At 48.1% G+C, this 21,646-nt stretch overlaps 1 protein-coding gene across 1 annotated transcript in view; it reads left to right on the top strand.

The window, feature by feature from the left end:
* Nucleotides 1-21,646, top strand: part of PRODH2 (proline dehydrogenase 2) — a 386,146-nt gene that overhangs the window by 124,055 nt on the left and 240,445 nt on the right. Inside the window, exons 3-5 of the mRNA XM_069649889.1 lie at nt 13,495-13,615; nt 15,790-15,873; nt 17,735-17,815. Of these exons, the coding sequence (XP_069505990.1) occupies nt 13,495-13,615; nt 15,790-15,873; nt 17,735-17,815 (286 nt within the window). The remainder of the gene's footprint in view (nt 1-13,494; nt 13,616-15,789; nt 15,874-17,734; nt 17,816-21,646) is intronic.

The raw sequence follows: 21,646 nt of genomic DNA on the forward strand, positions 1-21,646 counted from the left end.
ACAGGCTGAGATTCTACACTCGCAAACAGGAAGGGAGCAAACCCGTGGATGACTACATCACCAGGATGAGGGAACTCGCTTCTCTTTGCGCCTTTGGAGAAAATGCAGAACAGGTTATCTGCGACATGCTCATTGTCCACACCAACTCTAGGAAAGTACAGGACAAACTCATCCAAGAAAAGGAGGTCACCCTCGATAAAGCCATCCAGATTGCCAGGGCGGAGGAAGAAACCTCCAGCAGACGCAAGGAGGCGGGAAGTCACCTGCCTGTGCCCGAAATGGCGGCGCTACAATGGAGAGGTCGCAGAGACAAGCATTCCCGCAACGGCCCCAAAGACAAAAGTCCCAGGAAAAAGGAGGCACCGAAATGTTACAGATGCGCCAGCTCCAAGCACATGGCGAACGACCGCGACTGCCCCGCCAGGAATAAGGAGTGCTCCAAGTGCGGACGCATTGGCCACGTGGCTCCGGCATGCATGTGGCGGGAGAAAACTGTTTCCCGTGTTGACGGTGACTGCACCTCAACTGATGATGATGAACTACAGGACAGACCCATGGTTGTCATGGTCAATGCCCCCCATGCCAGAAGAGAAAAGCCCCACTGCACCATTAAAGTGGACGGAATGGAAACGCGCGTCATGGCTGATTCGGGATCCGACCTCACCATTCTGCCCATCAACACGTACAAGGAGATGATGGGACAAGAAAAAGTGGAGATTAGATAAACCAGGCAAAAACCGACCGTGTTTGGAGGGGCAACGGTCGACCTTTTGGGCTACATCAAAGCCCGGATCGATTTTAAAGGGAGGTCTACCACCACCAAAGTGTATTTTTCACCCAAAGGTCCAGCCGTGCTGGGGTGGGATGACCAACACAAACTTAGCATGAAACTAGATCCCAGCACTCCGGAGCAGGTGCTCATGATCTCATCAGGAGCAGCGCAAAACTACAAGGAGATCTTTCCAAACCTGTTTTCCGAGAAACCGGGAAAAGTGAAAAACTTTGTCCACAAGATTCGGCTGAAACCCAACGCCACCCCGGTCAAGCACAAAGTAAGGGCAGTACCTGCCACCGCAAGACCAGCTTTGGACGCCCACCTGCGGAAGATGGTCGAAGAAGGAACCATTGAAACCGTGGAATCCTCAGAGTGGCTGAGTCCGGTAGTATTAGTAAAGAAAAAGTCCAGCAACGACCTCAGGATCTGCATCGACCTGAGAAGCCTGAACTTAGAGGTGATCACGGATAGCTTCCCACTCCCCAGCATCAATGAGATTGTCCTCATGATGAAGGAGGCGGCCATTTTCTCGAAGCTGGACATGCGTGATGCCTATCACCAGATTCCTCTACACAAGTCCTCCCGCCCCCTGACGGCGTTCATCACTCCTTTTGGCTCCTTCCAATACACCCGCATGCCTTTCGGGTTATCGTCCGCAGCATCCGCATTCCAGAGGATGATGAACTCCCTGCTTAAAGGACTCACCAATGTCTCATTCTTCCAAGATGACATCCTGGTGTACGCCAAAGACAACGAGACCCATGACAAGGCACTCAAGTCAGTCCTGAGCCGACTTCAGGAGGAAGGCATTCACCTACGCCATGAAAAGTGTGTCTTCGGGGTGAACAAGGTAGAATATCTTGGGTACTGCATCTCGAGTGATGGGGTAAGCCCCAAGAAGAACCTCATGGAGGCCATTACAGAAGCACCGGCGCCGATGTCCAAAGAGGAACTACCCTCATTCTTGGGCCTAGCCGAGTACTATGCCAAATTCGTCCCCAGGTTCTCCGAGACCACGTCTCCCATGAGGGAGCTCCTGAAGAAGGGGGCAGCTTACTCTTGGGGCCCAGAAAAGGATGAGGCTTTCGGCGAAATCAAGAAAAGGATTCTACACGCGCCGTGTCTTAAACCATACAACCCTGAATGGGACACCTGCATCACCACTGACGCCAGCGCATACGGCCTGGGGGCCACCTTGACCCAGAAGAAGGGCGACACTGAGAACATTGTGGCGTTTACATCCAAGGCATTATCCTCATCCGAGAAGAATTACTCTACGGTAGAGAAAGAGATGTTGGCATGCGCCTGGGCCGTCGACTATTTCAGATCATACGTATGGGGGACAAGATTCAAGTTGATCACCGATCACAAACCCCTAATTCACATGTTGAGCCCGGGCGGCACCAAGACGGCCACCCCTAGACTGGCCAGGATCGCCGCAAAGCTCCAAGAGTATACCTATGAGATACTACACATTGCGGGCTGGAAAAACGCACAAGCGGACTGCATGTCCAGGCTCCTGAACCAAAGCGCCCCCGGCACCACATTCCTGGAAGACGAATGTGTCGTTGCTTCCATCGGCGACTTGAGGAACGTCGAGTACATGGAAATGAGCGAGCGCCACTGGCAGGAAGAGTTCGAGCAGGACTACGCCCTAAGGCACGTAAGCACCTGGGTTCGAAATGGATGGCCCAACGAGAGAGCGATCCCCGAAGGCCTTTGTCCCTACTGGAAGGTGAACGAGGAAATCACCGCCATGAACGGTCTCATTCTCAGAGGTGATCAAATCATCCCACCCAGCGGAATCCGCAAAGTCATACTGTGCAGAGCACACTCGGGCCATCTAGGGTGCAACATGACCAGACGAAGGATACGCGACGCATACTGGTGGCCAGGCATGGACCAGGACGTACGGCAGATGGTCGATAGGTGCCATGAATGCTCAAACAGCGACAAGCGCCTAGACGTGAGGCAAGCCCCCATGCTGCCCACCGAAGTCCCCAAAGGGGTGTGGCGAAAACTGGGTCTGGATTTCATAGGGCCGCTGGACAACATGCCCCCAGAGCACAGGTACGGGATAGTCATGGTCGACTATTTTTCCAAATGGGTGGAAGCTGACTTCACCTCAGACATCACCACAGGAACAGTCATTGAAACACTCACCGCCATATTCCAGCGGGAGGGCCTGCCCGAAGAACTTGTCACGGACAACGGAGTCCAGCTAGTCTCCAGAGAAATGGAAACATTTCTCAAGCTCAACAACATCCAACAGCGGAAAGCAAGTCTATACCACCAACAGGCAAATGGCCTAGTCGAGCGGGCAAACCGCTTCATCAAGGGGGCGCTACAACTGGCTCACGCCTCGGGCCTAGACCCATACAAGACAGTCAAAGAAGCCGTAGCGGCCCACCGTCTCACCCCCAACGCCGTCACAGGTGTTTCACCTTTCCATCTGCTGAGGGGGAGAAGGGCAGCATCCTCACTGGTACCACCATGGCTCCAGCAAGTGATGGCCGATGAAGACGTTGACATGGATGACATAACGTGCCGCATGCAGCGCAACAAAGAAGCAATGAAAGCACAGGGGGATTTGCGCCGAGCCGCTAGACACACACAAGTCAACAAAGGGAATCTGGTGAAGATACGACTCCTCCACAAGGACACCTCCACTGGTTCCAGATACAGCAGTCCCATAGAAGTCATGGAGAGAGGGACAAACCACATCTGCACCAGCGATGGCAGGAGATGGAATCTAGAAAGGGTAGCCATGTACCGCAGGAAAGAAGATACTGTACACTCACAAGGAGACAATGGAGAAGATCAAGTCTGCCAAGAGTCATACGAGAACCATCACCTCCCAAGTAGAGATACCATCAGGGCTTTAAGTGGGCCGGGGCCTGCCGGGGCTGGGCCCCGGCAGGCTCCGAAATTTCGTTTTGAGGTGGGGCCCTGCCGGGGCCCACTAATCTCCCCTGGCAGCCCCGGCCACTACACGAAAAGGCATTTTTTTCTACAGCCTGAAGCTCTCGCTCGTGTGCGAGAGCTTCAGGCTTCAGAAAAAAATGCCTTTCAGCCGTAATGGTGGCGCCGCACCTGCGAGGCATCCCTTTAATCAAGGGATGCACGTGGGCCAGCGCCACCATTATGGAGAAAACGTGAGGCCGCTGGAAGCAGAGGCCTTGCTTTCTAAATACTGAAGTTCCCGCGGATTCGCAGGAGTTTCAGTCTTTAAGAAAAAGGCCTCTTCTTCCAGTGGCCTCACCCTTTTAGCCTTAATGGTGACGCTGCCCCTCCCCAGCTGGCGAGGGGCCGCACCACCATTAAGGCTGAATAGGCGAGGCGCTGTCCCCTGCCAGGCAAGCCTATACAAAATAAATGCAGAGATTAGCAGGCTCTCCAGCATAGGGGAGAAGATGCTAATCTGCAAAAGGCTGCCTGGCAGGGGTACTAGTAGCCCATTGAGCCGAGGCTCGTCAAGGGGGCGTGGCCTAACGGGCCAGCAGGACCCCTGCTGTTAGGCCACGCCCCCTCGATGAGCCCCGGCTCGATTTGTAGTGCCACTTAAGGCACTGGATACCATAGAGCCGCACCATCACAATGACTTCGCAAGCCCCATCCCCCCGACAACACCCAGGGAATCACAGCAAAGAGCTGGACAAAGAGAACCTGAATCACCAGCACCTTCCCAAAGACACTTCATCGATCCCGCTCCATACCCCGATCCTGGCAGGCCCCAGAGAGAGAGAAGGAAACCCAGGAAATATGCGGACTTCATCATGGAGTGACCACCCATCCTTTTTCCCAGCAAAGGAGGTGTGTGGGAACATCACATGATCGCGGGAGCGTGTTCTCACGAGATCTCGCGAGACGGGATCTCGCGAGCCCACGCTCCGCGGGAAAACGTTCCCGCTTCAGAGTTGGCGCTCGGCCAGCTGAAGCGGTCACAGAGGAGCGCTGTTCCTGATTACGGGAGAAGAAGCAGTGAGCCACAGGACTCACACCACAGCTTCTAGGGCGTAACACCACAGCCACAGGAGGCTACATGGGGGCCCTAGAAGTTTACAGCGTGCCACCGGTGAGCACAACCTTTCCACAGTGAATCAACTGGGAAAGCACAGGACTTGATCGCAATGAACTGTAAGTAAGCGCCCAGCGCCACCAGGCCACGTTAGAGCCTTTCTCCCTTTTGTCAGTCAATAAAGACTGTTAGAAACCCTACAGCGTCCTGTCATCTATTTAGGCCACAACACATTTCTTTATATATCTTTAAAGAGTATCTGCACCTGGTCTCAAACGATAGAAAACATTTTACAGTAATTTTTTCTTTGCAGCATCATCAATTTTGTACTTCCGAACCTCCAAGGTGAAGACTTCCATTTTGTGATACATCTGTGCCTCTGAAGGCAACATTGCCCTGGTGACGATAATCAATTTTAACATGTTTTCAGTCGTTTGTGGCAGGGTGAAGGGGCAGTTTAAAGATATATATATATATATAAGGAAGCAGTTGGCAGACAATCGTTGCTCTTGAAACATTATATGTATCTTTAAACAACCTGCCACAAATTGAAGAAAACATGTTACAATTGACTACATTGTAAAGACACACAGCAGCGTTTGGGCCTCATTTCGAGTTTTACCCTAAAATGGCGTCAATACCGGCATGTCGTTGTTACAGCTTCTGCCGAGACATGGGCCAGATTCTCTGGTGTACTGAGTACGTGGGCGCACTCACAGGCCCCTGCTGGAAGAGGCAATACCGGCTGCGGAAGGGGAAAACATAATACCGTCAATACCGGCAGAAAAATGCCACTAATAACGGCACTGGCAAATAAATGCCTGAGACACCGAAAAAAGAATGCGTTGCCAGTAATACCAGTGCCAGAAACAGAAACACTGCTGAAACTGGAAAGCCTGTGGCGGCCAACATTCCAAACAGAATCCAACTCAAACCACCTGTTCCCTCAGCCATCCAGGCGCAGATCTAAGCCACAATCACGTCCCAGGACCAGAGCACCTCAGGAAAATATTCCTAGCTAAGGAAACCCAAGTTCTCCGATGCAGAGCTGATAGTCCTAGTGGACACAGTACTGCAACATGCAAAGTAACTATTTGGGGCCAGACAGCGGAAAACCAGCACCCGATGGAAGTCCACCACATGGGGAGAGGTGGTGGCAAGTGTGCCGGCCGTGGTGACTGTCCTCGCCAAGGAAGGACTGTTGCAAGAGGTACAATGACCTCAAAGCAAAGGTCCACAGTGCTATTTCAAAGCACAGGAGGGAGTGTGCAGCCACTGGTGAAGACATTGTGGACCCCCTACAACTGATGCCATCGGAGTAGCGACTAAGCCGCATACTCCACATGATATAATATGATATGGCATTTATAATGCGCCTATACACAAGTGTTTCAAGGCGCGACGAGGCAAGGGAGGGGGAACAGTGGGAGGACAGACAACGATCCTACTAGGTCAGGTGTCATTGAGATCGTGCAAGTGCGTGGGAAGGGGCAGTGACAGTGCAGTACATGGGAATAGATAATAACAATAAGTAAAGTAATGACTAGCATGCGGCAAGTACAAGGGTAAGTGCAGACATCAGGTGTCAAGGGCTGGTAGGGCGACTGTAGGGATACAGAGACAGTCCCAAGTGCAGGGGTTGCCAGGTGGGCAGTGCAGGTGTGTGATGCTGGCGGGGGAGGGACCTGGGCCTGAGATCAGAGGGTGTCCAGGCAGCCAGTGCAGTTCCGGTTATAGCCAGGAGGTCAGCAGAGGAGAGCAGGAGAAAAGGCAGAAGCAAAGAGAAAGGTTTTGAGGTGCTTCCGGAACCGGAGATGGTTCTCCTCAAGTTTATGGGAGGCAGGGAGGCTGTTCCAGAGGGAGGCACCAGCCGAAGAAAGAGATCCACCACCAACTCGTTGCTTGGAGAAGCGACTGACCTTGAGGGAGTTGGAGGCGGATGAGCGAAGAGCTTGAGAAGGAAGATATTTAGGAAGAGAGAGTTGAAGGTATTGAGGCCCCAGGCCCCAGAAGGCCTTGTGGACGATGCAGAGGGTTTTGAACTTAATCCTCGCAGCCATTGGGAGCCAGTGCAGAGATTTCAGTCCTGGTGAGATACGATCCCTGGGCTTTAGGCCAAGGAAAAGTCTTGCAGTCCTGTTCTGGATGAGTTGCAGAGGGCAGAGAGTAGAAGCAGGCAGATTTAGAAAGAGGCTGTTGCAATAGTCCAGCCTAAAGAGAACCAGAGCTCTGGAGACAGTGAGCTTTTGGGTGAAGGAGAGGAAAGGAAGAATACCTCTGAGGAGGTGCAGCTGGTAGTGTGACTTCTTGGAGATGTCACAGATGTGAGGAGAGAAGGAGAGTGTGGAGTCGAATATGACACCAAGGTTTTTAGCCTTGCAGGTGGGAGCAGGAAGAGGGCCAAGAAAGGCCGGCCAGAGAGCTACAGGAAAGGAGGGCGCAGGTGTGCCGATGAGAATCTCAGTCTTACTGGCATTAAGGCAGAGATCATTGGTGGCACACCACTCCTGCATAGCAGACAGACAGTCAGAGATGAGGGAAGGAGAGACAGAGGGAATAGAGGGCATCAGAGGCATCAGAGGCACTGGGACTGGAGCAGGGACCCACAGAGACATCAGTAAGTACAACTCTATGTCACCCCCATGCATGCATCCACAAGCATAGTGTAGAGCAATGGGCATGCCAAATGGTCAGATACTTGCCATGTCAGGCAGCACACACCCGATCAATGGCAGTGGTATCCCGAAACTATGCACATGCATGCACATTGTACACACCCAGCATGACTGCCCCCTCTGCATGGTCACCCATCTGAGCAATACCACCCATGTAAGACACATAATACCAACAAAACTGGGACAAACACATCATGGAATGGGTTGAATGCATGACCGACAACATGTGTGGAAAATTGGTAATAACCTTTCTCAATTCCCCAACAGGTACCCTCTCCACGGACAGCGATGAGGCAGGACCCTTACACGCACCAACCAAAACAGCCCCCATACCTGCACAGTTCAAACTCATTGCAAGCCTAGGCAAGCATCATGGCAATACTGCAGGCTCAGCCCAGCCCAGCCACCGGCTGTAGTACCAGCAGCTGTCCAGCCACCACCAACGCCTGCAGCTGTCCAGCCACCACCACCAATGGCCACCGTTGGGGAGTCAGACCAGCACTGGTGGTGACACCGCACACATGCCTGTGGACATTGCCCCGACACACCAGCACTCCTCTGTGGCATGTATCCCATCCCATGGCAGTTAGGCATGGCAAATGTGCCCTATGCTGATGAGGAGGAAGAGTAGGAGGAGAGGGAGGAGTATGAGGCATTTGAGGGGGATTCAACACCTGGCTTCAGCCGAGCCTCACCCCAAGTTAGTATAGCCACCACCACTGGCAGAGGGAAACCTGCGGACAATCCATTCACGGCTGGAGCAGATTGAGCACCAGCAGGTGGACATACACGCTATGGCTGGAGAACAACTATGTGAAATACGGCCAATGCATGACTGCATGCAGGGGTGCACCAACCGCATGGCACGCTCCCTGGGACATGCCACTGCTGCTATGGTGACACTGGGCCAAAGGATCTGTGAACACACAGATGCCTCCCCTCGGCATAGGCACTTACACCGGCCATGCAGTTGACCCTGCACTACATACGTGCGCAGGGATCAGAGCCCTCTCCCTCTACTACACCTTCTAAGGGCTCACTGGAGAGCACACCAAGGCTCCTCACAACACTGTGCCACTCACCACAAGGATGCAGGGACAGGACCCTAAAGCAAAGTGTGCACGGAAGTGAAGCATGGATACAATCAGGGTGCAGTTGTGTGATGCTGGCGTGGGTGGTTGTTGGGGTAGGTCATTGGGGAGGGTGTTTTTGGGGTGAGTGATTGGGGAGGGTGGGTTGTGCATACCATGTACAGTACGAGTTGCCCTCACTTACATAAAAAATTCTCACTTTCAGCAATGAGTGGACTTTCCTCATTGGGTACATTACTTTATTGTGTGCATTTAACAGTGAACGCTTCATGGATAGTGATAGTGGTTGTCAACATTAGAGGTTCTCATTGAGCTCCTGGCGAGCAAGTTGCCCAAACCTGGCCTCTGCTCGCGCTGTGCGTTCATATGTGCCACCGGCAGGCATGGCGCTGTTCATCTTCAGGTTGGGGCATATCCACATTGCGGGGCAGGCTTATGTTCCGCTGGGTGCTGGGTGTTGTGCAACTTGGCGCATTCAAGCACAATCTTGCCTACCTTGTCCAGCCTGTACATTAGTGCAGCCCCTATCAGATGTAGACATCAGAAGCATACCTTCCATGCGCCAAATGTATGCTCAATTGCCACTGTGGTCCACATGTGGGGCTGATTGTATGCCACCTCTTGTGGCGTCTGGGGTTTTCGCATACAGAGACATCACCTGCAAGGAAGATAGACATTGGAGCATGTCATTGGGTACTGCGTATGGGTGCATCATTACAGGAGTCATATGATAGCTAGCGTTTCATGCATTGACACATGTGTCAGCCCACTAGACCTAGCCATATTTTCTTTTTAGACTTTGCATGTGGAGTGCACTAGGTAAGGGGGGGCTACAAGCATGTCTAATCTTGTACATATCCAAAATGTCATTGCAGTCGTAGCAACCATGGGTGTGGGCTCATAATACTGGTCTGGCACACGTGCCATGTCCATTGCAATTGAGGGGTCAATCTGTGGAAGTTCATCAGGCCAACATGTCATGTACGGCAGTGTGATGCACTCAATGACACGGCCTTGTGTCTGTTCAGGTTGGGGTGACATGGGCCTGTACCTTACCCCAGTACATCGACACACAATGTGTGTCTGGGGCTTGGCAGGCCATACTGATGCGCAGTATGCTATACACCGGATTAATTGACAAGTTAATGACTTTGAAGTGTGCTTCTGCTTACTGTGGCTGGTGATATTGGTGCTTGTGTGTGTTGTTGCATGTCATATCTGCACCACCTCGATGTTCCTTGGCACCCCATTACACATAATTTGTTGACACCTAGGCAACCATGCCAAACCCACTTGCAGGCCAGGCATTATGCAAGTTTTGCACTGTTGCATTATGGTACCTGTGGTCCAGTGTGTATGCCTGGCCTGTTCGGGTTGCATGGCATCTTGGGATGAGCCATGGAACCGGGCACAGCAGTGGGTGATCGTGAGTTCTGCATCACAGGTGACCTGGAAGTTGAGTGAATGGTACTGCTTCCAGTTCCTGTAGACTTCCTCCATGGCCTGGGGTGCCACCAGCTCAATGTGTGTGCAATCCAGGGCAGCTACCACATTGGGCATACCTGCTATGGCATAGAATCTTGCCTTGGTGGCGTTCACCTTTGCTGTGGTGGTTGGGAGTGCAATATGCTGTTCCACATGCAGCAGGAGTGCGTCCAGCACCTCGACCATCAGTTTTGAGAATGTAGGCTGCGATATGCCATGCAGCTGGCTTACGGTGTGTTGGAATGTGCCCGTCGCAACCAAGTGCAGGACCGACGCCAGCTTTACCAACAGTGGTATGGCTCTGCGATGCAAATCCTGCTCACGATATCTCCCTGGATCATGCTGAGGACATATGCTATGCTCTCCCTGTCAAGGCTGCACAGGGTTAGGATTTGCATGTCAGTGAGGGCCCGTGGTGTGGCTCCGAACATGGGGTATGGGTGGAAGCCTTGCATGACACTTTATCCTCACATTCCTCACCCTCATCCACCTGTCCACTGCCTCTTGGGTCCTCTGCTGATCCTCCAGCCTCTGCAGAGCTATTTTGGCCTGGAGCAGCTGCATGTCAATGCTGACTGCAGTCAGTGGCAGCATGGGCGTGTTTGTGAGTTTGTCTGCTGAATGTGCAGCCTTTTTCAGCTCCTCCATGCTGCTTTAGGTGCATCTGTGGCCTCATTTCCCACACCTGCGGGCCTTTTCTGCCATTTACCGCCTGCTTTCAGCTGGAGGTTTTGCTGCCTAGCATTTCCCTGTGTTACTGCCATTTCTTTGGCAGTAATACAGGAAGGTACTCCCTCGGCATGTGCCGGTGTTGCCATTGTGCCGTTAATACCAGAACAAGTTACAGGTCGTCCGATACTTGGCGCACCAGACCCTTTGTTGGAAAATACGTTTTTGCCAGTGTATCCGGGGCTTGTGGTCCGCCCCACACGTAGTTGGCTGGTCCGGTATAAATGCCGGTATCCGTTGATAACGGCACTTTTTACCAGACTGGCCAACTTATAATGAGGCCCTTTGTCTTTAGAATTGAATGCTCTCAGAGGAAACATGATAATATTGAATATGCCCATCAGAACAATTAAGTCTTCAGAGACTCAGCTGTAACATACAACGGAATTCTTCTTGGCAGCTTGGAGCACATAAAGTTAGTGATGTTACATCAGAAAAATTATTTTCAATTGTTTCCTGTAGTTTGTGACAGGGTGCAGGCACTTTTTAAAGATATACAAAGAAAGGGTGCACCCCCCCCTTTTAGCCATCACCCAGCTCTCTCACCTCTCATCCTTCCTCATTCTACTAGACCTTTGTGCAGACTTTGACACTGTTGGTCGTTTCGCATACTCGTTCTGCGCTTTATAAAAATGGCACTGGACTGTGTCTCGTCCTATGTCTCAGACTGCTCCTCTGCCAGCTCCTACACCCCAACAGCCCTTTTGGTGGGCTTTCCACAAGAATAAGTCATTGACCCACTGCCCTTCACCCTCTACACCTTTACCATCTTGCGGAGGGTACACATATAGTTTTCTCTATCCCCTCCTTCAGCCCTGAAATCTCTGATTGCATAACTAACTTCCTAAGTGTCCTCTCACACTAGATGGCACGGTGCTGCCTCGTCTTTAACTCCTCTAAGAGAAAAATGATCTTGTCCCCTTCTTCAGCGCCAACCCCACTCTCTTATCTTCTTTATGCCGGACATACTCACCCCTTCGTCCATGAACCTTACCTTTTGGAGGCACTAGTCAGTTGTAGCAGTGCACACACCCTTCCCACCTCTCTGCGAGCTGAACCCTCATTAATTGCCTTCCGCAAAGCCATGAAAACTACCTTGTTCACCTAACCAACCCCACATGTTTAAACCTTCATGACTAAAATGTATGATGTACTATGGTGTATGATGTATTATGGTGTATGATACTCCTTATCGCTTAACGCAGGATCTTGCCTTACTGTAACCCACGGCACAACCTGTACCTGTACCTGTAACTAAGTTCCCCTACAAGTAACAGCGCCACAATGCCCCTGGGCTGCCTGCGCGCTATATAAATGTAATAAATAAATAAATAAATGAGAATGCTATTAGTCTAGTCAACCCTACAGATAAGCAGCTGACCAGATACGTTTAACCCCCAAAAACATATAATCAAAACATAGTGGAAATTGAATTGATCCAGCCTTAAACTCGAAAGTGCATTGTGTTTCTTCTTTCTAAACTATTTGTTCAGATAAAAAAAATTCATCAAACGTCATAAAACATAGCATTAAGTCTCATGCAACTAAAGACACAATAAATAGCACCTAGAAACTAAAAATATAATTCATCTTCTCATCGTAGTGGTAAAATATAAACACTGAAATTTTAAAAGTCAGGGAAAAAAATCTAAAATATACATACATCATAGTTTAACTGCTTCGCGGCAGAGAATAATTCTTCTGGGCTAAGCAGTTTTTAAAAAACAGGCAAGAGCCAAAGCAGCTACAACCATGGAGAAAACTATTGCAGTCCTTGTCCCGCCTTGACAGGGACAACCCAATGACCCTGTCAGTCATCAATGGAAATCTTCAAAACAAGGCTGAATTCCAACTGCTAGTGACTGAAGGAGCCCCCCGCTATCCCCCTTCTCATACCTTTGTCCCTCAATCCCACCAACATGTACATATCCACTGTGTAATTACTGGCCTTGGGGTTTTTTTATGTTGGATTATTTATGTTTTTATGTTTGTTTATGCATCTGTAACCATACAGTCCCTCCCACCCCCTTGTCCTTTCTGCACTTACCAGACTCGCCCTGTCTGTTGCCTTAAACCTAGCACTCGCAACCTGCTGGCTGCACTTCCACTGTTTGTTGCTTGTTATTATTTATTTTATTAATTATTTATTATTTATCTGTTTTCCTTTGCTGTGCACTTACCACTGCTCCCCCTTCCATGCACTTCTCCCCTTTTCCCCTCTCCCATGCACCTGTGCGTTCTCAATGTCACTGGGCCTAGTAAGATCGTTGTTGTGTTCTCCCCTGTTCCCCTCCCTTGCCTTGTCGCGCTCTGAAACACATGCGTACGAGCAAGATATAAATAAAAAATCAATTCAATTCAATCGTTCACGTCAATGGTGCATGTTCCCACAAAAGCCCTTGAACTCGCAGTGTCACTCATTCAGTTCAACAAAGCTTATTGTAAAGGCACACTACACAGGAAACACCTCTTCCTTTCCCTTTCTGTTGAATGTAATTTCTGGTTGAAATGACAAATATAAATGCAAATGACAAATGTTTCTTCTAGGAATTCTTTTGGAGGGTGAAGCTTCTCAGATGTATTTTAGGGCATTCCTAAGGTTGTGTGTGGATGTTGCTAGGACTTGTTATAAATGGGTTTCTGTGGTTGTGTTTAGGGATATTTGCATCTGTAGTGAGGCTTATAAGGAAGAAGTGGATGTTTTGTGTTTCTCTTCCCTAGGGAATTCTGGTACACAAAGAACTTGGAGACCATGTTACGATGCGTCGAGCTATCTGTCACAGGCGGGTCATGCTCGATGATGCAACTCAAGGTCACAGCTTTGATGAGCGCCAATTTGTGTGTGAGTTTGAGGCACATCACTATTTCTAGCTGCATGCGCGTGTCACAGACATCTGTTCTATCATTGTGAATGCAAAGAAAAATAGATAGTGAAACAAGCCATTTTGCTAATGTAGGCTTTGGCTTATGAAACTGGTAATTTTAAGATTAAAAAATGATGATTTCAATAAATTCTGGATATTTAATCAGGCTAGTTTTTGCTGGCCAGAAGACGATTCAAATGTATAATTTAATGGTACGGTTTTTGCACTGATTCACAAACTAAATTCTTCATTGATCATTGATCACCCAGATTTCTGATTCAAATCATTAGTTAAAGGAATTGAAGTTGTTTTAATATTTTCTTTCAGCTATTGGACCCCATTAACTCAAGCTCGGTATTCTCTGAATAAATTTCATATTGAATTTGTTAGAAATTGATATTTAGTTAAATTCAGAAGTGGATTCTGCATCCTGATTGGATGTAAAGACAAAATCACACTGTAATGGTTTGTGCTTCAAACCATTTAGTAAATCTGAAACTATTTCTTATTTTGATAGACATAAGCATAGAACATTTCTGTTTGGATTCGTAATGCACAGTGAAACATTTAAGATTTAAATAAACTGTAATTGTCTCTACTCTCTCATTGAATATGCAAGTCATGGTTGGATGATTTCTAACATCATAAATGAATGTGAAAGAAGTGTGAATATAAATTCATAAATCAATCATATGTGATTTTCTAATAATTAAATGCATACTCACAAATGATTCTGAGGGAAAGTATGGCACTCACAGATTAAGCCAGTTGTTACAACTTGATCCAAACAATTTCATTTGCTTTGAGAGACACAATTAGATGTTTCGGATTAAGCCATAAAATAGCATTGTACATGGTGTCTGAATTAATTGGACCAAACTATGAATGATTTCAGAATCACTTCATACCACAATTGCATGTGGTTTCTGGAATAATGTCTAACACCATCATGTATCAGAATCAATATGTGGCGCAAGCACAGTTGATTTTTAAATAATTTCTTACGCAATCACAGAAGGTTTCTAGGAAAAAACAACAGAACCAAATTTGGTTTGGAAGTAAAGACTTGACACAATCCAACGTGGTAAAGACTTGATACAATTCAACACAGTTTTTACATGAAACAACCAGGGATTTCTATGTGAATTCAAAGAACGCAGCCTTAATGATTTCCTTTTTTGCCTATTCATGTTTTACTATAGGAGTCAGAAGTAACAATTACACATTAAGTACTGAAATTGTGAAACAGCAATTGATGGTGGCTGATTTCAGTTAAGGCAATGGGGTTATGCTAAATTCAAGAGAAGCATTTTCTAAATTATATTCAAATGATTTAAACAGGCAGCTATTGCACTTTTCCAATTGAATCGAATGATGTCTTCTTAAATCAAGAAGATACACTCATAGTTTCTCTCTAAGGCGTAGTTAAAGGGGCCATCACAGATAATTTCTAAATCGGTTCACAAGGTGCATATAAATATAAGACATATTTTATTTATGGACACTAGATCAGGTATCTTTCTGTTATTGAGCTACAATTACAGAATAGGTCTAATTAAATTGATCAAACATTCATCACTGATTTTCTTGTTCAGTTAATCAGACTAATCATGGAGGATTAATAATTGAGATCGTAAAGTGCATTCTTACACAATTCTTAGTTGCATTAATGAAATAGATAAATAGACCCCAGTACACTCATTGTATACCATTGCAAATTGGTATCACTGGGTCCTCTAAAATACTGGAGTTCACGAGAGATGACCCTACAGGATGTTTGCAAGTGGTGATGTGACCCAATCAGGGGCGTTCTAGCACTTCCACACGCTTCATTACTAGCTAAGCCTTTATGTTGGAGTTAGCAAGGTACCATATCGGATGTTTTCTGAGAGTTCTTGAGCTACAGATTGTCAGAGGGCTATAATGTCACCCTAATGTGAGCGGTTTTGGATGCTATAACATCTCTCACTATTTGGAACTTTAAAATAACATAGAAATAACATAGAAAATATACATTTTGTTTTTCAACTAGACAGTTGGCTAGCCGAATTCCAGATGCAGTCAATGGACAGCTTTGAGTACAACAGATCTTGTTATATTTCATCTGTCCCCAAAGTGCCTGCTTCACTTCAGCTGTGTTTGTTTCTTTTAGAAAAGGTTGACAGTCTGTCTGCAGGACCCCTCTGCAACAAGGGAGCTGGGTATTGAGAAACTCGTCACAGTGATGAATGGACAGGTTTGCATCTCCTTATCTTTGTCTCCATGGAGTCATACTCTGAGGACCTCTTCAACCTTTCATATTGCAATATTGTCAAATTAATATAGAAACTAAGAAGCCCTGAGTATTGTGCTTGAATTGTCTTAACCTCTGTAACAAGGTGAGCTATTTTGAAAAGTGTTGCTTCCTGGTTTTGGGCCATGCCATTTCATGCCTCATTACGACCCTTGCGCTCCAGTAAAGAAGGGGGCCGGTATGGGACCGGCCCACTTCATTACGGGAGCGCTGATTACGAGGTTCCCTTTGCGGGACTCTGTAAGGACAGGACACCTGGTAAAACCAGGCGTCCTTTCAGGATCCCTCGAGGGGAAGAGAGAGGTAATAACGGGCCAGTTGTTATGTGCCCACCCATTATTACCTCCCTCCCCATTCCCATTGAGCCCTATGGGGGCTCAAATGGGAATGGGGAATGGTTCCTGCAAGGAGGAATTACCGGGTCCTCCTATGTCGGAATGACCCGGTAAGTCCTCATTGCAGGAACCCGGTAATGGAGCCCGGTTTGGAGGCAGACATGGTGCTAATAGCACCATGGCTACCTCCAAACTCGTAATGAGGCACACATAGTTGGGACATTGGGGGTCATTCTGAGTTTGGAGGCAGCCATGGTGCTATTAGCACCATGGCTGCCTCCAAAACCGGGTCTGGGTCCAGTCTGGCTGAATGGGGCCTTACCGGGTCATTCCGACCTTGGAGGACCCGGTAAGTCCCCATTCAGTAAACCAATCCCCATTCCCATTTGAGCCCCCATAGCGCTCAATGGGAATGGGGAAGGCGCTAATTAAGGGCCCGTAAATTGCGGGCCCGTTATTAGCGCCCTGATCCCTTAGCGGGACCCACTAAGTGACCTCGGAATAGGGCGGTAAGGGTTTACCGGCACCGGCATCCTTACCGGTGCCCGTAAACCCTTACCGCCCACCTCGGAATGACCCCCATTGTCTTAATGCTTGGCACTCTCAGGGGAAACCTGCATATCAAAGACTTGGCCCTGGCCGAATGGCAGTGGGTGGGATTTTCTGAATACCTGACACTGTAAACAATAAACCATTTATTAAGACTTGGCACTGCCACAAGAGCCATTTTGAATATACTGTGCTCTGTAAAAGGTAAGCCATTTTGTGATATCTTGACATTGTAACATGCGGTTTTGTAAAGTGTTGTCAGTGATATGGGAGAGTAGTTTTGTAAAAGTTTGACACTCATGGGCAATCCTTTTGTAAAAGCTTGACCCTCGGTGCTGGAGCCATTTTGTAAAGCCTTGGTACAGTCATGCAGCCACATTTTATAATGCTTAGCAGTTGCCATGGGGGAGCCCTCTTATAGGGCTGTAAAACAATAACAGGAGATTTATTTGTCAAAGTATTAGCACGGTTATGCTGAGCCTTTTTGCAAAGTCTGTGTGCTGTCTTGATGGGCTTTCTTAGAAGTCTTGCCCATGGCACAAATGGGAAGCGATGTGTACCTTGTAATGCGATTACAAGGCACTATCATGAAAGAGCATTTTTGTAAAGTCTTAGTACTTTCAGGGGATTCCATTGTGTAAAGTTTGGCTATTCATAAACTGTTCTGAAAAGGCTTGCCAATGTGATTTCTAAACCATTTTTCAAAGCCTTGTAGCTATTAATGGGAATGCATTTTGCAAAGCATCAAGCTTTGGGTATAAGGTATGCAGTGCAAGCCAGGGAGCGGCATAGTAATGAGCTGGGGGTGTCTATGGTATGGAAAGGATTTTAGTCCTTGAAAGAGTATTGTTCTGTCACAGGTTATGATTCGTGTGGTGGCACATTTCATAAACTCTTCCTCTCTGTTTGCCTATTTTTAGGATCTATCATTTGGCTGTCTAACTGAGGAGGAAACGAAGCACTTCCGGAGCTCACTGCGCCGCCTTGCCCAGATTGCAAATGTGAGTGGAGCGCCCCACCCACTGGTTTCAGTATGTTGACTACACACCATGGAGCTATTAGCGTTACCCAACTTATTATCCACGTCTTCATTCTGGAAAGAACGGGGTGGCTTGAGAATTCCAACTTTGGACCTTGGAGTTACCCACCACAAGTTAACCCACAGAACCATCAATATGTATTTTAGTTAGAGGGTACCATAGGCTTCCTTGTACCACTGGTGCCTTCACCAACCGGGCAAGTTTAATTCATACAGAGTTCAGAAACTCACTCTCCATATGCACTCAAGCATTTGATAAGGCCACAAACGTCTTCCCCACCACAGGTAACAGATGTTCAAGACATAGAGGGTCATTACGACCCTGACGTTAGGGGGTTAACGGGGCCGGTAGAGCTGCCGGCCCAGTTAGCCCCCTACCGCCTCATTACGAGGTCCGCTCGGGGGATCCGCTAAGGACGCCTGGTTTTACACACGAGCAGACCAGCATGCTAACAACGGGCCCATCATGAACGGGACCGTTGTTAGCATGCTCCCCATTCCCTTTGACCCCTATTGGGGCTCGAATGGGAATGGGGATGGGTTCCTGGAAAGGGGAAATACGTGGCCCTCCAAGGTCGGAATGGCCCGGTATTTCCCCATTCCAGGTACCAGGAACCGGTACCCGGAATGGGGATAGCCATGCCGCAAATAGCAGCATGGCTACCTCCAATGTTGTAATGACCCCCATAGTGAATTTGTCAATCACCCTGAATGAACAGGCCCACGATGAAAGATCCCATATAGGAGCAGTAGAAGGTTGCAAAATCAGAGCACCCCAAAAGAAAAGGATCTCATAAACTAGTCTTTCAAGGTTATTGTGAAAGGCCTTGTACGATGGATGGGCGGTTGAAGGGCAAATTTCCCTTCCTAATTCAGGTCCCCTTTGTCCTGTCTGTGGATAGCACCTTCGCACCCAAACGAGGGGCAGCAAGCGGCTGGACCATCATCCCTCGATTCAATTCAAGGGTCTATAGCTACTGAGCCACCAGCTTCAGCAGAAGCAAAAGCAACATACTTTGAGGTTTGGGGGAGCCCGATTCCCCTGATCCCATATATTCTCTGCTTCCCAGGTGTGGGGCAGTGGCTCTTAAAGGGACATTGTCCCTAGCTGGCACAAGGTGATTGTTCCATGCCCTGAGACTAGGATTAGGATTAGGGTGACTAAGTGATTCTTCCCATACCACCCCCAGACCAGTCATCTGATAGCTTGTGGAGGGACCCAGCCACTTGGTTCCCACAATGGAAGTCCTCAAAGTGAGGCTGGGCACTTTGCCACAGCAGGGACAGGTTAGAATCAGGGGTGTGGTATAGGGCAGATTTCCTCTAAAACTACATTCGGTGACCTCTTTTGTCAATGGCCTGTGCCAGTGATCTCTAGGGCTTGATTTCCACAGAGCATTGGTGCAGGTGTACGCAACTGATACCTCTAGTAATATGTGGCATCTCAGGATTTGTGTAGAAATGGAAGGTGAATGATGTCCAGGGCTGGCTGGAGTCAGGTTATTGGCATGGAGATGAAGTACTTTTGCACTTTGTTGGTTAATGGGTTTACAGGGGTTTGGCACAGGAACACAAATCCTTACCCCTACAGAGCTGGATGGGCTTGAGAAATCCATACATATATACATATTCACTGAAAAAACTTTAACTTAAGTTTAGTTAAGTTGCCCAAATTTATCGCAACAAAACCCCTGAAATTCAGTGCATTTGGGAAGTCATGACCGGCTTAACTGAGTGCATTCCGGGTGATGTCCCCCATAAGACCATGGGCACCATACATTGTGTATGTCATTGTGAATCTCTTCTCTAATAAAATGTATTGCAATGGCAACGCACCGAGTTACGCGGACCATGACTTCCCATTTGAATTTCTGGGATTTTGTTGTGATACATTTGGGCAACTTAACTAAACTGTAACTAAAAATGTTTCTGTGAATTTCAAGGATTTTGTTATACCATAGTTTTTTCCGCACCACTTGCCATGGCCTACTGCACATTTTACAACACTACCAAACCACTACCCATTGCCTTTGGCCATGGTCAGTGCCCACAGCATTCAGCCATCTCCACTGTATATTTTACAACATTACCAGGCCCCTACCCATGGCATGTAGCATGGCTAGTGGCCACGGCCTTCAGTCGTGTCCACTGTTACCAGGTGTGAGAAACCTGAAGGCACTCTCACAACTACTCCCCAGTCATCTTTTGTTCAGGTGGCCAGGGAAGGGCCATCGCTTTTGGATACCGACCCTGGGGGTGGACTAGCAAGGGAGGATCACCTCAGCGCAGGGTCCTTGGGGATTCAGAAAAGGGTGCCAGAGGGTGAGACAAAGTTCCCCCCTTTCCTGACTTTGACTTTCCCTACCCTCCCTCAGCCTTTGTAGGCTATTGCTGTCCATATCCTAATTTTTCCCCTGAAATTATACAAATTACTGAGAAGAGGAAGATTCCTCAAAGAGAAATGCAGAATACCTATAGGAAACACCACTATAGTACTGGGATGAAGAAGATGGTTCCTGAAGACTACAGAGCTAAAGGTCAGGCATATCCCAGTAATTGGTCTAATTGGAATCAGGCAAACCAGGCGAGTGATTCACACCTGAAACCCCTTGATGGGATCCAAGTGTTTAAAAGGTGGAGCACCAGCAAACTTGAGGAGAGAGCAGCAGGAAGGGCAGCCCAACCCGTGAGAAGCCAAAGGAGAACGGGACACCAAGACGCTGAAGGACTGCACAGTGAAGCAGAGTGTAATTGCGTGGAGAGGGTGCCGTTTCTCCAGGGATTTGGGGTAAGGCAGCAGAAGGGAGTGTGGAATGTGTCGGCCCCTTTGTTGTGGCCAAGCAGTGCTCGTTCCCTGAACAGATGTACCAGTCCTGGGGTTCTGAGGGGTAGACAGTGAGACCATGACCTCAAATCCGAGAAACCATTTCAACGAGGAAGCTAAAGAAAAGAACGACTCAACCAGTGAATTTCAAAGAGTGTGAGAAACCCAGTGCATGTATGGAAGTTACTGAGTTATATTGTATCGGAGTGGTCGCTTGCAATCGGCACATTCTCAAAAGCCTCTGATCAAAGGGGGAGAACAAACTCAAACAAATGCAATGTTAGAAATTGATTTTGAAGCAACGCTATATCAGAGTGATCACGTTTGAAGAAGCAGTACGTGTTCAAAAGTCTCTGTTCAATCGGACATTGAGAAAGTAATACAAAATAGTAATGCTATGGAAAAGAGTATGAAAGCTGTGGATGAGCAGCCGGGTTGAATCAATGAGGTGTGAGCAAAATGCCAAATTAATAAAACAGAGCTGAATATGTAAGAGTGAAGGCTGTAAATAAAAGCCAACCAAATGGAATATGGAAAAGAAAGACAAAGAAGTGCCAAAAAATAGAAATCATGAATCTATGAACTTGTGAGTTTTCGTGAACTCTCAAACCCACCCAAGTCGCTGTGGCAGAATGCTCGGGCAAGGGCAACTGGTTGTGAGACCTGCAATGGGTGGGCCGTGTGGCCTGTTAACTGCGCCTAGACCACCATCCAGGAGAATTGTGAAAGCAACCCTAACACAAGATAAAGCTGAACAGTGTGAGGTTGTTTTGTGAACCAGTGCTTGAAGCTTTGGGAAGGGGAACCCTGAGCTCCTTGGAAACTGTTTTTTGAACGAGTGCTTGCAGCCTGTGGTAAGGAACCCTGAGCTCTTTTGGAAAATTGTTTTGTGAACCAGTGCTTGAAGCTTGGGGAAGGGAACCCTTAAGATCCTTCTGTTATTCATCCATTATGGCAGCACCTAGGCAT

This window comes from Ambystoma mexicanum, chromosome 3p, assembly GCF_040938575.1.
Source record: "Ambystoma mexicanum isolate Mex_15411 chromosome 3p, UKY_AmexF1_1, whole genome shotgun sequence".
Lineage (NCBI taxonomy): Eukaryota > Metazoa > Chordata > Amphibia > Caudata > Ambystomatidae > Ambystoma > Ambystoma mexicanum.